The 16,357-nt window shown below is 43.6% G+C and overlaps 1 protein-coding gene across 2 annotated transcripts; it reads right to left on the bottom strand.

The window, feature by feature from the left end:
- Nucleotides 1–741: 741 nt before the first annotated feature.
- Nucleotides 742–15,961, bottom strand: LOC111967792 (F-box only protein 11). Of its 2 annotated transcripts, none has more exons than XM_023993156.3 (20): nucleotides 15,658–15,961; nucleotides 14,155–14,309; nucleotides 13,843–13,924; nucleotides 13,594–13,738; nucleotides 13,258–13,387; nucleotides 13,100–13,183; nucleotides 12,876–13,008; nucleotides 12,664–12,770; nucleotides 12,434–12,545; nucleotides 8,717–8,823; nucleotides 8,459–8,596; nucleotides 7,695–7,912; nucleotides 4,947–5,127; nucleotides 4,742–4,864; nucleotides 4,512–4,597; nucleotides 4,077–4,408; nucleotides 3,856–3,963; nucleotides 1,222–1,330; nucleotides 1,033–1,131; nucleotides 742–874 (listed from the first exon to the last, which is right to left on the bottom strand). In XM_023993156.3, the coding sequence occupies exons 1-20, from the start codon at nucleotides 15,743–15,745 to the stop codon at nucleotides 745–747; spliced, it is 2,667 nt and encodes an 888-aa protein (XP_023848924.1). In that variant the 5' UTR covers nucleotides 15,746–15,961; the 3' UTR covers nucleotides 742–744. The 2 variants fall into 2 exon arrangements, with proteins under 2 accessions (XP_023848924.1, XP_023848923.1); XM_023993155.3 differs by having other exon boundaries at nucleotides 14,155–14,312; nucleotides 15,658–15,836.
- Between the last annotated feature and the right edge of the window lie 396 nt (nucleotides 15,962–16,357).

Here is a 16,357-nt window from a genome sequence, read left to right as displayed (position 1 = left end):
TTAGTGTTAACCGCGATTCTCTTTCACAGAAAGAACTGATCCACTGGGACATGAAGAGCTACTGCAGCAAGCCTGGGGCTAACAAAAATAATAATTAACATAATATATAAAGACATTCAAATACAGTAAGATTTTTGCTTGAAAATACAAAACTACATGAGAAAGCATTAAAATAATATAAAAGCTGAAGTGCTCGGTCAAAGTCTCTCTCCCGTGAGCTGTACATGTATCAGCCATCCGCTGCTTAGTAACAGTTGCCACAAGGACTACAATGCCTTGGGACCAGAAGTGTCTTTCTCAGTGGGCGGGGCTAAATATAATCCTCTTCCTGTCTGGGGAGGAAGTTTGATTTCCAGGACCGCAGAGAGGTGAAGGGCCACAGGCAAAGGAAGTCTCTCATTGGCCACTCTCCAACAGAGCAGCCATATCCTGCTCACTCTACCTGTCCATTTGGTGTCCAGAGATGCAACGGTGAGAATCTCATGTGGCCGTTCAGAGTCAATTTCTCATCACAGTAGACCAGACAAATCCAGACCAGACCCATAGCTCCCTCTAGAAGAGACCCCTCCCCCTCCCCAGTGCAGCAGTGTCTGAGCTTCAGGGTTCCTCTATAACCGTCACAGCTGAGAACACCCTATTCTGCCTCCTTATGGCCACAGTTCTGTGTTTGCGAGTGGTGTATGACGGAGTGTGGTATGTGTGTAGACTATAGGGTGTGTGTTTATGTAGTCTGGGTGTGTGTGTTCAGTTGTGCTGCAGCGTGTTGGACTCTATGGGCGGAGCGGAGTCGTAGAGTGTGTCTGTGTCATGTGTTGGTTCTCCAGCCAGCGTACAGGGGTTGGAAAGAGTTCCCGCTCCACAGTCACAGAAAAACCTACAGAGACGAGGGTTAACGTGGAATACAGGACAAAACAAGGAAAATATATAATTGAGTGGTCAGCCTGGTATTCTAGAAACAATTCTATAGTCAAGACACAGTAATGACAAGCCACAAATAGGGTCAGTATTAAATGGTTGGTGTGCGCTACTCACCTATCGTGCCGTATAAACTCCACGTCGTGTCCTTGGTGACACTTCTTGATGCAGTTCACACAGATGGCGTTCCTGTCTGTCGTATTGCAGGTGTGACACCTTGACACACATAGGTAAAAGAAAAATCAGCACTGGCGTAACCGCTGTGTAACTAACTAAAAGTCATGCATTGGCTAGTTGTGTGTGTACCTGTAGAAGTCGTGCATGGGGTAGGAGGTGTAGCTGGAGATCTTGTAGAGACATTGTCCTCTGCTCACAGCTTTCTCTATGGCATCCTGATTATTCAATATCTTATTATCTGGAAGAGAGGAAGAGACTGCTCTGACCAAGAACCTATTTTATATAGTCTAAGCAAGCCAGTCATTGCGCGTCTCTCGGCAACAATCTGAATGAATGTGTTGCGCAAGTTGTTTTCCTCAGTCAGCTGAATGTGCCACTGATTTAGTTCATAGAACTGTGGTTACGTAAGTAACCTTCGATATCCACTATTAGCAACTGGGCCAAACGTTGTGGTAATACGAATGTGGTTAAAGCTTTTCAACAGTTGGAGCTATTAGCGAATATGACCCCATTCCTGAAAGCCAAGACTCTCAGGAACACGTACGCGTCTTGTGTTTCCCTCTATGACACACACAATCAGTGTAGGACTCATTAGAAGGGAGAGTGATGAATCTGCACAGAATGACTGAGGAAATTAATTGATTAAAGCCTATACTTTTTTCCATTACCTGGTTTAACATATCTTGTGCCATAACTTTTAAGATAATGGAAATAAGGCCATATTCAAAAGATTCCTCAAATGTATTTTACACATTTGTTTCTGATACCCAAGTGTCCTACAATAGAGATTGAAATAGCTTGATGGTCCATGTATCTTATATATCATGTGTGAATCCATTTGATATCATGTTTGAATTCGTGACCACCCCCCATCCCCCCCTTCTCCAAAGGGTAGGATATTTAGGTTGTTTCACAAAAGTGGCTCCTTCAGGAATATTAGTGACTACCACTGGTCTATTTCAAGAACTGACAGACTGAAATACTATTAGCATTAGCCCAAGTGCTACATTACATTAGCCTAGCCTGTCAGCGGCGATAGCTAATGTCCAATAACGCAATACAGCAGTGTTTTTAGCCCTTAGAGTATGTGAGCGGATGGGAGCTGGAGTGGAGCGATCCCAATTTGACTGGAGTGCCAGCCTTCTTGCCCGCTCCAATAGCGCTCACTTCACGAGCTCAGGGCATACTCGGCCCAGCATGCATTTGTAGTCTACTTGTGTGCTGCTAATAGACCCTTGCTTTAGCTACTGTCATGGTGTTCACTAAATATTTTCATAAAGAAACTGATAAAACACACAGGTGCTGAATCAAGGTGACTTATAAAGATGAGGACCAAGATCAAGGGAGGGAGTGTGGTGATGTCGTGTCCACAACTAAAGAATCATAGTGGAATCTGAAAAGACAAATATTCCGAAAGCATGATGGTGTATTTACTACTTGCACTTGCTAAAAGAAAGGAACGAGGTAGGTAGATAACTAAGTGTGTCATTGTAGCAAACTAAAAATCCGATCTCATAAACGTTTCGTTCATTTTTGTTGTATTGTCTATACTAGCCCATAATTGATTCAAGGAGGTTTCCGTTTCGATCAGGGCATTTTTTGTGTGTTACTTTTTACCCCATTTTTGTGGTATTCAATTGGTAGTTACAGTCTTGTCCAATCGCTGCAACTCCAGTACAGACTCGGGAGAGGCTCGAGAGCCATGTGCTCTCAAAAACACAAACCTGCCAAGCCACACTGCTCACTTAACCCGGAAGCCAGCCGCACAAATGTGTCGGAGGAAATACCATACACCTGGCAACAGTGTCAAAGTACATGCGCCCGGGCCCACCACAGGAGTCGCTAGAGCGCGATGGGTCAAGGACATCCAGGTTCGGAAAAACGATGCCCTAACCCGGACGGTGCTGGGTCAATTGTGCACCGCCTCATGGGTGTCGCGGCTGCTACACAGCCCGGGATCGAACCCGGGTCTGTAGTGACACCTCAAGCAATGCAATGCTGTGCCACTCGGGAGGCCTGATCAGATAAACAACTCTGCCCAGCCTGTCAAGGATGACCAAAAGGATGTTTAGCATCCCCAGTGGCTCTGCAAGTGTGGAGAGGATATTCTCTACTGCTGGCTGGCTCTCCAGGCACCATCGCTTCTTGACACATTGTCTAGATTAGCCAGAAGCCACAGACTGTTTCTAAAAAATAAATTCAAGGGCATTTTTCCTTTATTCTAAGTTAGTCACAGCCTATATGTGCAATGTATAGACTAAATGATTTAATACAACAAAACGTTTAAATGCTGAGCGCTTTGTTCCTACCAGCCTATTGTGTCGCACTCGCAAATTATTTACAATATATTAATTTGTAGGCTATTGCCTTGAAATAATATAGCCTAAATAATTCATTTTCGGCTTAGGCTCCCTGTCTGGCTCCTGACCTATTTAGAGTGTTTACTATTACATGTAGCCTATTTGAAATGATATGTGCCTCTTTCATTCACCTTTATGTTCATTCGGGTAGTCACAGAAATAAATGTGTGTTGGTTAAATTGTGATTTTAATGAATGGAGCGAATTTGGAGCGGCAGTTTTCTTTCCTGTGAGCGCGAAGCAGTATTCAGCTGGGCGTTTGGAAAGGACGTGGAGCGCCGGAGCGGTGTGCATGACAGTAGCTAAAGCAAGGAGCTAACATCCATGAGCGAAGAGCGGAATTTCCAATCGTTCCAACTCCACTCACATACTCTGACCCTTAGCGCTACAGTAGCACTAGCTACCTTTCATGGTGACGTTGACCCCCGAGGCAAGGAACAGGCCACCGAAACGGTTGTTGAAGATCTGGTTTCCCTCCAGAGTCGCCGTGGCATGGTTGGTTATCTCGATACCTGAGACAGGAAATGACATTATCAACACAGGTGGTGGATGAGTAGGTAACAGTATTGACCAGTCAGTACAGCATGGTGAAGTTAGTGTAAATGTGTACACATGGGCAGCTGACCTGCAGCAAAGCCGTCAAAGATACGGTTCTTGCGGAGGACCGGGTGGCTGTTGGTGCTGATCAGAACTCCTGCCTGGGCGTTCCTGAAGATATCGTTCTCCTCCAGAAGACCTCTCCCTCCGTTAAAGATACAGATGCCCCCGTCTCTCCCGTCGTGGATCTTGTTGCGTCGCAGCGTGGGGTTGCTGTCCGTCTTAATCCACACGCCCGCCATGGCGTTGTCGAAGATCTCATTGTCCTCGATGAAACCCAGACCCGAGTTGTAGACCAGAATGCCTCCGTTCTGTCCTCCCCAGATCTTGTTGCGTCGGATCTTGGGGTTGCTGCCAGTTCTATAAAACAACCAACAATATTAGTGAAGCCTTCATCGAACGTTAGTCAAACGTTATCATAACCACTGTGTGTTCTGCATTTGACTGAAGAGGCAAGACGTACCGTATCTGAACGCCAGAGTACATGTGATTGTAGATGTCGTTGTCTTCCAACACCCCATGACCGTTGTCATAGAAATACACCCCTACCTGAGGGAGAAAGAGGGTTAAATCTGACTTCTTACAGAATATATCATCTAGACACAATGAGACAGGCCTCCAATTCTCACAGAAACATCATTATTTTTTTTGTTGTTGAAACAACGGTAACAGATAATGTGGAGTGTGTTTTACCTGTTTGCCGCTGTGGATGCGGTTCCTGCGGAGGACAGGTGTGCTGCCGGTGGTCACCCAGACGCCTGCCAGTGTGTTGCTGTACACCTCGTTCTCCTCTATCACACCCTGGCCCTTCTCATGCTGCAAACACACACACACAATTAGATTGTTTAAATCAACATCTATAGGACTGAAAAAACCTAAACAGTATGTGTGTCTTTACCACGTAGATGCCGCCATGCTGTCCGTCGTGGATCTTGTTGTGGCGTACAATTGGGCAGCTATTGGTTCTGATCTGGATTCCCGCCAGAGCGTTGCCATGGATATCATTCCCCTCGATCAGGCCACGCCCATCGCCAAATATGTACACGCCCCCTTGGTTACCGTTAAAGATTGCATTGCCCCTGGAGAATAACAGAACGGAACGTCAACAAACAGCCCATAATACTGAGAGAGGTTATTGTAGGGGTCTCCAACAGGTCGATCGCAAACTACCAGTAGCTTGCAGGCCACCTACGAGTACCTCGCCAAATAATTCTGAAAGTACATGCAATTTAAGTGTTCGACTGCAAACTGTCAAACAAATCTTACAAGTACTAGACACTGCAAGCTCCCAGCTACTATCTAATCAACGCAACATTGACATTATCCCACCCCTGGTTAGCCACATTTGTATTAAAATGCTAAACCTAACATCTGCCAATTAATTGCCAGTCTGTGTGGTGTGCACATTGCTCTATCACTCCGTGTGTAGCCAGTTGATGACAAATACTATCCCCAAAACCCTCTCAATTAAAATGTTAACTGCAAAGTAGACCTACCTGGCAGAAGTAAACTCAGCAAAAAAAGAAACGTCCATTCTTCAGGACCCTGTCTTTCAAAGATCATTCGTAAAAATCCAAATAACTTCTGATATTAATTGGAAAGGGTTTAAACACTGTTTCCCATGCTTGTTCAATGAACCATAAACAATTAATGAACATGGACCTGTGGAACGGTCGTTAAGACACTAACAGCTTACAGACGGTAGGCAATTAAGGTCACAGTTATGAAAATTTAGAACACTAAAAAGAGGCCTTTCTACTGACTCTGAAAAACACAAAAAGAAAGATGCCCAGGGTCCCTGCTCATCTGCGTGAACGTGCCTTAGGCATGCTGCAAGGAGGCATGAGGACTGCAGATGTGGCCAGGGCAATAAATTGCAACGTCAGTACTGTGAGACACCTAAGACACAAAGTAGCTAATTGGACATAAATAACGGACATTATCGAACAAATCAAGCATTTATTGTGGACCTGGGATTTCTAGGACTGCATTCTGATGAAGTTCATCAAAGGTAAGGAAACATTTATCATGTATTTTCTGGTTTCTGTTGACCCCAACATGGCGGCTAATTTGGCTATTGTTCTGAGCTCCGTCTCAGATTATTGCATGATTTGCTTTTTCCGTGAAGTTTTTTTGAAATCTGACACAGCGGTTGCATTAAGGAGAGGTATATCTATAATTCCACGTGTATAACTTGTATTATCATCTACATTTATGATGAGTATTTCTGTTGAAACGATGTGGCTATGCAAAATCACTTGATGTTTTTGGAACTAGTGAATGTAACGCACCAATGTAAACTCAGATTTTTTGTTATAAATATGAACTTTATCAAACATGCATGTATTGTGTAACATGAAGTCCTATGAGTGTCATCTGATGAAGATAATCAAAGGTTAGTGATTATTTTTATCTCTATTTCTGCTTTTCTGACTGCCATCTTTCGCTGGAAAAATGGCTGTGCTTATTGTGGTTTTGTGGTGACCTAACATAATGGTTTGTAGTGCTTTCGCTGAAAAGCATATTTGAAAATCGGACACTTTGGTGGGATTAACAACAAGATTACCTATAAAATGATATAAAACACATGTATGTTTGAGGAATTTTAATTATGAGATTTGTTTGAATTTGGCACCCTGCACTTTCACTGGCTGTTGTCATATCGATCCCGGTAGCGGGATGCAGCCACAAGAAGTTAATGCAGCCACACCAGATACTGACTGTTACTTTTGACTCCCCCTTCGTTCAGGGACACATTCCATACCTGTTAGTCACATGTCTGTGGAACTTGTTCAGTTTATGTCTCAGTTGTTGAATCTTGTTATATTCATACATGTTAAGTTTGCTGAAAATAAACGCAGTTGACAGTGAGAGGACGCTTCTTTTTTGTTGTTGCTTTGTTTATATAATCTGTGTATATTATTTGCTAACTTTGCATACAATCAGGGGCAGCAGTACAGAACCTTCACAGATGGTACATTCCTCACTCGCTAGATGCGCAATTAATAAGGGACAGATGTGGAATTAAAGGGGAATTACACTCAAATCTATTTGATATTTATGGGGGTCTGGAAAAAAACGTAAGTCTTCTGATGTGATTTAATCATTGACATGAACTCAGAACATAAAATGTTGTTCTTTCTTTATGAACAATTGTAATTTTGAGAGTAAAAAAAACTAATCTAAAACCAGGTAAAATAAAACAGAGGAAACATATTTTCGGAAAATATACAACAGAATTGGGGTTTTATAGGGCCCCCTTAGAATTGTTTATAAACCATTATTTTACCATGTATACTGACAGAAAACATAATGCAATACTTTCTCTTGTAAACTAAGGACCTGGGGACGAGTTGCAGGGGAGAGGAGAAGAATGTGCCTATTTGAAAGCAATACAAAAAATTAGGACCAGGGATGTTCTCTTGATAAGTGGGTGAATTTGACCATTTTTGCTAAGCATTTGAAATGTAATAAACTTTTGGGTATCAGTGAAAATGTATGGAGTAAAAAGTACATTATTTTGTTTAGGAATGTAGAGAAAAATTAAGTTGTCAAAAATATAAATAGTAAAGTACCCCCCAAAAACTACTTCAGTACTTTAAAGGATTTTTACTTAAGTACTCTACACCACTGATTGTGTGCGTACCGTATCGTAGGGTCACTGTTGGAGGTGATCCAGACTCCGGCGAAGTTGTTGGCATAGATCTTGTTTTCTATGAACTGTCCCCGTCCTTTCTCATGCACATAGATGCCCCCTGTTTGGCCATGGTGGATCTCACAGCGAACCACTGTAGGGTTAGCATACGCCTTCACTTCAAAGCCTGCTATACGATTCCGGTGGATGTTACAACTCTCAAAATAACCCTGGGGGAGGAGAGAGAGAGCGATACTATCATCATTGCCATGTACAGCACAACTGTAAAGACCTCCAAAATGATGGGTGTGAGGTAAAGGCTGTCACTAGCTTCCACAGTTACAAAGTCATAAACCATGCATTTTTCTGAAATGCATCTTAAAATTGTATTTTAAACCTAACCTTAACCACACAGCTAACCTTACGCCTAACCTTAAAGGAAAACGCCACCCAAAAACTATATTTTGCCCTTTGTTTCATTAGTCCATTTTTGATATAGTCCCAAAATGTTTTGCATGTCAGCAATCAAGTTTAAGATGTTACTTTCAAAATACAGAAATATTGCCCATATGATGCATTTTGCATCATAATGCTGTGTTTTGCAATTGACTAATGAAACAAATACCAAGTGTTTTTGGGTGGATTTTTCCTTTAAGATCAAAAAGCCAATTTTTGCTTTCATACATTTTTACGATATAGCCAATTTTGACCGTGGCTGTGGAAACTAGTGGAAATCAGTTGTAAGAGGTTTGACGTTAAAGGTCAAAGTGAGATACCATTCCATGGTCGAAGGTGAAGACTCCTACATCTCGGCCGTGGTGGATGTGGTTTCGTCTGATGATGGGGTTGCCGTGGTTTTTTACCCAGATTCCCGCCAATGCATTATTACTGATCTCATTATCCTCATAGATACCCTGTAATACATTATCACATCATTATTGTCATAGATACCATGCAGGAATACACAGTCAGAGAGGGTGTTTAAGTGTGGATAGTGATGTGTGTGGATGGTCGGTGATGAAGTGTGCATTTACCTGCGCATGGTCGGTGATGTAAAGTCCAACGTTCTCACAGTCGCTGATGTTGCAGTGTTTGATGCTAGGACACGCCCCCTGGCCGCTCACACAGACAGCCGAGCCAACTAGAATAGGGACAAACTACATTACCCAACATGCCCCACTGGAGACAACCTACATCAGGGATCATCAACTAGATTCAGGCACAGGCCTAATTCTTCTTGAGTAGCTGGTCAGGAGGACAGAAAATAATTACAAATAAATTTGTAGACTGCAAATTGCTCGCAATAAGCCCAAACAGATATATTTGACTAAAACAATTTCAAACCTCGATTACATTTATATACAATCCCATATCTCACTATTAAGCGTGGGAATATTTTAGAACAGATACCAAAAATTAAAATCACTTGGAGCTGATTTGGTTGTGTGTTAATAAGTCTTATGTCCAGAAAAGTGTTTTTTTATTCTTTATTGTTGATATACACACTACCGGTCAAAAGTTTTAGAATAACCTACTCATTCAAGGCTTTTTCTTTATTTTTTACCAATTTCTACATTTTATAATCATATTGAAGACATCAGAACTATGAAATAACACATATGGAATCAAGTAGTAACCAAAAAAAGTGTTAAACAAATCTAAATATATTTGATATTTTTCAAAGTAGTCACCCTTTGCCTTGATGACAGCTTTGCACACCATTGGCAATCTCTCAACCAGCTTCACCTGGTATGCTTTTCCAACAGTCTTGAAGGAGTTCCCACATACAGTTGAAGTCAGAAGTTTACATACACCTTAGCCAAATACATTTAAACTCAATTTTTCACAGTTCCTGACATTTAATCTTAGTACAAATTCTCTGTCTTAAGTCAGTTAGGATCACCACCTTATTTTAAGAATGGGAAATGTCAGAATAATAGTAGAGAGAATGATATATTTTAGCTTTCATTTCTTTCATCACATTCCCAGTGGGTCAGAAGTTTACATACACTCAATTAGTATTTGGTAGCATTGCCTTTAAATTGTTTAACTTGGGTCAAACATTTCTGGTAGCCTTCCACAAGCTTCCCACAATAAGTTGGGTGAATTTTGGCCCATTCCTTCTGACAGAGCTGGAGTAACAGTCAGGTTTGTAGGCCTCCTTGCTCGCACACGCTTTTTCAGTTGTTTTGCCCACAAAATTTCTATGGGATTGAGGTCAGGGCGTTGTGATGGCCACTCCTATACCTTGACATTGTTCTCCTTAAGCCATTTTGCCACAACTTTMSAAYTATGCTTGGGGTCATTGTCCATTTGGAAGACCCATTTGSGWCCAAGCTTTAACTTCCTGACTGATGTTTTGAGATGTTGCTTCAATATATCCACAATTTTCCTTGCTCATGATGCCATCTATTTTGTGAAGTGCACCAGTGCCTCCTGCAGCAAAGCACCCCCACAACATGATTCTGCCACCCCCGTGCTTCACGGTTGAGATGGTGTTCTTCGGCTCGCAAGCCTCCCCCTTTTTCCTCCAAACATAACGATGGTCATTATGGCAAACAGTTCTATTTTTGTTTCATCAGACCAGAGGACATTTCTCTAAAAAGTACGATCTTTGTCCCCATGTGCAGTTGCAGACCGTAGTCTGGGTTTTTTATGCCGGTTTTGGAGCAGTGGCTTCTTCCTTGCTGAGTAGCCTTTCAGGTTAGGTCAATATAGGACTTGTTTTACTGTGGATATAGATACTTTTGTACCTGTTTCCTCCAGCATCTTCACAAGGTCCTTTGCTGTTGTTCTGGGATTGATTTGCACTTTTCTCACCAAAGTACATTCATCTCTAGAAGACAGAACGCGTCTCCTTCCTGAGCGGTATGACGGCTGTGTGGTCCCATTTATACTTGCGTACTATTGTTTATACAGATGAACGTGGTACCTTCAGGCGTGAGGAAATTTCTCCCAAGGATGAACCAGACTTGTGGAGGTCTAGCCTGAGGAGGCTTTTCCCTGAGGTCTTGGCTGATTTCTTTTGATTTTCCCATTATGTCAAGCAAAGAGGCACTGAGTTTGAAGGTAGGCCTTGAAATACATCCATAGGTACACCTCCAATTGACTCAAATGATGTCAATTAGCCTATCAGAAGCTTCTAAAGCCATGACTTCATTTTCTGGAATTTTCCAAGCTGTTTAAAGGCACAGTCAAATTAGTGTATGTAAACTTCTGACCCACTGGAATTGTGATAGTGAATTATAAGTGAAATAATCTGTCTGTAAACAATTGATGGAAAAATTACTTGTGTCACGCACAAAGTAGATGTCCTAACCAACTTGCCAAAACCATAGTTAACAAGAAATTTGTGGAGTGGTTGAAAAACGAGTTTTAATGACTCCAACCTGAGTCAATGTAAACTTCCGACTTCAACTGTATGCTGAGCACTTGTTGGCTGCTTTTCCTTCACTCTGTGGTCTGACTCATCCCAAACCATCTCAATTTGGTTGAGGTCGGGGGGTTGTGGAGGCCAGGTCATCTGATGCAGCATTCCATCACTCTCCTTCTTGGTCAAATAGCCTTTACACAGCCTGGAGTTGTGTTGGCTCGTTGTCCTGTTGAAAAACAAAGGATAGTCCCACTAAACGCAAACCAGATGGGATGGCTGCAGAATGCTATGGTAGCCATACTGGTTAAGTGTGCCTTCTAAATAAATCACCGACAGTGTCACCAGCAAAGCACCCCCACCTCCATGCTTTACGGTGGGAAGCACAAATGCGGAGATCATCCGTTCACCCACACCGCGTCTCACAAAGACACGGCAGTTGGAACCAAAAACCTCCAATTTGAACTCCAAACCAAAGGACAAATGTCCATTGCTTGTGTTTCTTGGCCCAAGCAAGTCTCTTCTTACTGGTGTCCTTTAGTAGGGGTTTCTTTGCAGCAATTCAACCACAAAGGCCTGATTCACAGTCTCCTCTGAACAGTTGATGTTGAGATGTGTCTGTTACTTGAACTCTGTGAAGCATTTATTTGGGCTGCAATTTCTGAAGCTGGTAACTCAAATGAACATATCCTCTGCAGCAGAGGTTACTCTGGGTCTTCCATTCCTGTGGCGGTCCTCATGAGAGCCAGTGTCATCATAGCGCTTGATGGTTTTTGCGAGTGCACTTGAAGAAACTTTTAAAGTTCTTGAAATGTTCCATATTGACTGACCTTCATGTCTTAAAGTAATGATGGACTGTTGTTTCTCTTTGCTTATTTGAGCTGTTCTCGCTATAATATGGACTTGGGTCTTTTTACCAAATAGGGCTATCTTCTGTATACCACCCCTACCATGTCACAACACAACTAATTGGCTCAAACGCATAAAGAAAAAACTAAATTCCACAAATTAACTTAACTAGGCACACCTTTCAATTGAAATGCATTCCAGGTGACTACCCCATGAAGCTGGTTGAGAGAATGCCAAGACTGTGCAAAGCTGTCATCAACGCAAAGGGTGGCTATTTGAAGAATCTAAAATATAAAATATATTTTGATTTGTTTAACACTTTTTTGGTTACTACATGATTCCATGTGTTATTTCATAGTTGATGTCTTCACTATTATTCCACAATGCAGAATTAATAAAGACAAAACCCTTGAATGAGTAGGTGTTCTAAAACTTTTGACCGGTAGTGTATAAATAAATAAAAAGGGAACCCTGAACTACATTATTCACAGGAGAAACAAACACGCCCAACTGCAGACTGTGTTTGCATTACCTGTGCAGGTAGATCTGATGATACAGTGGTCTATGTTGGGAGAACAGTTGACAGTGATCTCCAGACAGTGGTGGGCATTGTGGTGCTGAGCCGACTTATCATCTGGGTTAAACTGAATAGGAAACACAGGAGGTTAGAGGGGAGGTGTGTGTGTGTAATGGGGTCTACACAATAGTGCGTGTGCGTTAGTGTGTGAGTGTGTGAGAGCTGGGTCTGTGTTTGCAGCGTACCCTAATAGTTATGTATCCCACGTAGGCGTCCTCTGATCCTTCCATGAAGACAAACGTTGAGTCTCTGGTGTTCTCAATTACCACCTTATCAGACACCTTACCCGGAGCTACATACACACAAAAAGAAAGTCTGTTTCTACCATAAGTAGTAGAGCATACATACACAGACTAGAAAGAGCAAGACACATGCACAGACAGACCACACACAGTACCTGCTCCGATCATGGTGATGGGTGACTCGATGTAGATCCACTCGTCAGTGTAGATCCCAGAGTGCACGAAGATCAGCCCTTCAAAATGAGCCTCCTGCACCCCTCCTAATGCATCCTCTATTGTGTCATAGTACTGGAAACACAGAAACACGGTTACGTAAAATCAAGCAAAATTGGAGCTGTATTTTCAATGGACCATGAGTGTGTGCGCGCACGTGTCTTACCAGCATATTCTCCCTGCCTTTGTACCTCCCAGGGTTGCTGTAGAAATGTTCAGCAAAGCCTGGCTTCACATGGGCTCCTTTATACTGCAATTAAAAAAAAAAAAAATGTTAAAATAACATGAACACAACGCTTATCTAACTACACACACTTTACCCACCAGTTGTTGGAAGCTGTCCTTCCAGGGGTTGGGGTGGTCGTGTTCCTCAGGGCTGACCTGGTAGAACTTTCCTGGCTCAGGGTGCATCATGGGACGTGTGTACTCAAACACCTCCATGTACAGACGCTTCCTGGACACACAGAGAGAGGGCAAATGTCAACCCCCCGGGCGTAAAAGGTTTTGCATGAAGTAACAGTATGGACCAGTAGTGGTTGATAGTGACCGGATTTCTTCTGGTGACATGTCAGTTAACTATAACGGGACAGAAAATATAGGTTAGGTTATGCATGTTTGTGTTCCTTCAGTATAGGATCACAGAAGTGTGTCTGTGTGTACCAGAGTATAGGGTCGTTGGCTAGCTGGCTGAAGCGTTTGCAGACGCAGGCAGTTTGACAGAGGTCCTGCTCCAGGAGGTATGTGAAGATCTTCAGAACCACCTCATCTGGAAGCTTCTGCTGCAGATACTGCTCTGCTGGAGCCGCTACACACATGCAGAGTTTCACTTAGCATTAATAGATGATGCATAACAGATGTAGAAAGAGCCATGCAGACACGTGACTTGTACACCTAGACACACATTGTTACCTGGCGGGTCGTGGCTTTTGCCGGAGACTCTGGCCCGTTTGGCTCGGTGGCCAAAGGGTTCTGTTGTTGAGGTGGATGCTCCCTGTGTCAGAATAACACACATCAGCAACACACACTGCTACCTCCCCCAGTGACATGACTGAGACACACACTTAAACATTCTGTCTCACTCAACTACACTGTCTACCTTTCTCCTGAAATATACACTGGTGCTAGTGGGAGTTTACACCACGTTTCAAAAACCAGTCCTTTCCTTTTAAACCAATTAAGGAAAGTGAACAAGCACAGAAAGGTGCTCTCTCTCTCTCTGACCTCCATTGCAGTCTTGCTGGGACAGGCCACTGCAGTACTGGAGGCTGTTCTCTTGGGCAATAGAGACTTGCGCCTGAGCTGGTAGGGGCTGTTCCCAGCTGCAGGCCCGGACTCCTCCACAGCCGCCTCCGCTGCTGCAGCTGGAGCCTCCTCATCTGCTGGACACACAGAGGACGCAGTCAGAACACAGTCTGACAGATACAGCACAAAGAAACGTCTTATCTTTCAGCACAGTTCAACTGACTGGCAGCATCCTCTCTCAGCAGTTAGACAAACACCGTCAGGCAGATGACATTTAAACACCATCCACCCACACATATATCTACTGTACTGCAGTTGGTAGGGGAGTACAGACTGATTACAAAACACAGGTTAATAATGACAGCTGATCACTGGCATTCTAGTTCGCCTTTTTTCAAAACGCTTTCAGGACATTCACAGACTGGGGTGTCATAGTTGTGTTTGATTGACTGCATATAATGACAGGGACTGGCTGTTGTATTGCAGGGCTGTGTGTGTGGCTGACAGACAAAGGTTGGTGATTGACAGCCACAGATGTGTCCCTGCCGCCCGACAGAGCTCTACAATACCCTTCCCTTCTCTAGCTGGACACCGGCCTCTGCCCCGTCACACTGATACTAAAAGTCACAGCCCCGAACAGTTGACCTGCCGGTAACCTGGCCGCAGATTTTTACCGCGGGCAACCAGAGTCAAAACGCAACTAACGTTAGTTACGTAGCTAACTAGCTCGTAAATCCGTCGTGTAAACAAACATACAGCTAGCCAGCGAACGTTAGCAATCAGTCAGACACAATTTTTTAGCTGGCTTAACTAGTAGTTCGCTAACTAGCTAGTTAGGTAAATTAAATAACTAACGGTAGCCGATGAATGTGATCCACGCAGTTATCTACCGTTAGCTGCCGACTGCTTAACGTTAGCAAGAAAATGAACCTGTCTAAATTACAGATGATATATTCATATCAGTTGGCTAGTAAGGTTAACTAACTTAGTTGGAGGATGGCAACTGGCTAGCACACCCCAAAATGGCAGTCCAAAAACGCAACGCAGATTAATTTCGTCCGAAGCGTTACAGCTAATAGCTAACCTTAGTGAGCTTGTAACGTTATTGCCATGACCATGATGACACGTCCTGGCAAAGTCAGAACAAATATATATAAATGTGGTCACTGTGGGTCCGCCATGGTCGTCGTTATGGTTGCGTAGTGTGGGCTAGTTCTTTGGCTAGTCACCTTACTAGCTGACTAGTTAACGAGGTAACGTTAACTACACAGGCAAAGCACTCACTAACGTCGTTACCCCTAGCCCCACTGGTAGCCACAGACACTCAAGCCAAACAAAGCGCGGCCTGGCCTGGGCCAAAAAGCTACAAGCTTCGGCTTTTCCTAAATAACACTCAGACAGCTGAGGTTGGGGTCACAGTGGAACCTTGCCGCCCTGACACGACTACAGTCCCTACAGTACTCTGACCGTGGTCCCTCTCACCTCGGTCGCCCTCGTTCTGGTCGGGCTGCACCGGGCGCGGCCTTGAGACTCGCCTGGGTCTCCGGTTGGTGGCTCTGACGGAGTTCATTTGGGGAGTCGGTTGTTAAAATACAAAACGCTTTCCTCGACCGTCCACTTTGCGCTTTAACACCAGGCCTCGACTACAACCCCGTGCGCCGGTCTCTCAAACCACCCACCGCGCTAGCTATCTACCCGAGGTGTAGTTTATGTTTTTCGGACTGCTCCCTCCTGCACAGCTCTCTACCAGCTCTGTCTCTATATCAAGCAGGAGGAGCCATTAACTCACACAGGGACAGTCGGAGGATGTCTGCCACTAGTCCTGAGCTTACAGCGACCTCCTGTGGCCAATAATAGACAGGTCCTTTTGAGCATGGGTTCTCAAAGTGGTGTCCGAGGTATTTCATGTTTATAATTTCTCTTCATTATTTGTCTTCATATGACAAGGATTAAAAAGTATTTGCCAGTAAATTGTCAATTTGATTCATGATGATGACTGCTAGCTAAGATTTTGAAAGTATGATGTTGACATGACAGAGTCCAATCAAAGCTACTGTAGATAAGCCTCCCAGTGGTCTAAGGCACTGCATCGCAGTGCAAGCTGTGCCACTAGAGATTCTGGGTTTGAGTCCAGGCTCTGTCGCGACCGGGAGACCCATGGAGGCGGTGCACAATTGGCCCA

This window comes from Salvelinus sp. IW2-2015, linkage group LG8, assembly GCF_002910315.2.
Source record: "Salvelinus sp. IW2-2015 linkage group LG8, ASM291031v2, whole genome shotgun sequence".
In the NCBI taxonomy this organism is placed as follows: Eukaryota; Metazoa; Chordata; class Actinopteri; order Salmoniformes; family Salmonidae; genus Salvelinus; species Salvelinus sp. IW2-2015.
The sequence above is the reverse complement of the archived record's forward strand: the minus strand, read 5'-3'. Positions and strand labels throughout refer to the sequence as shown.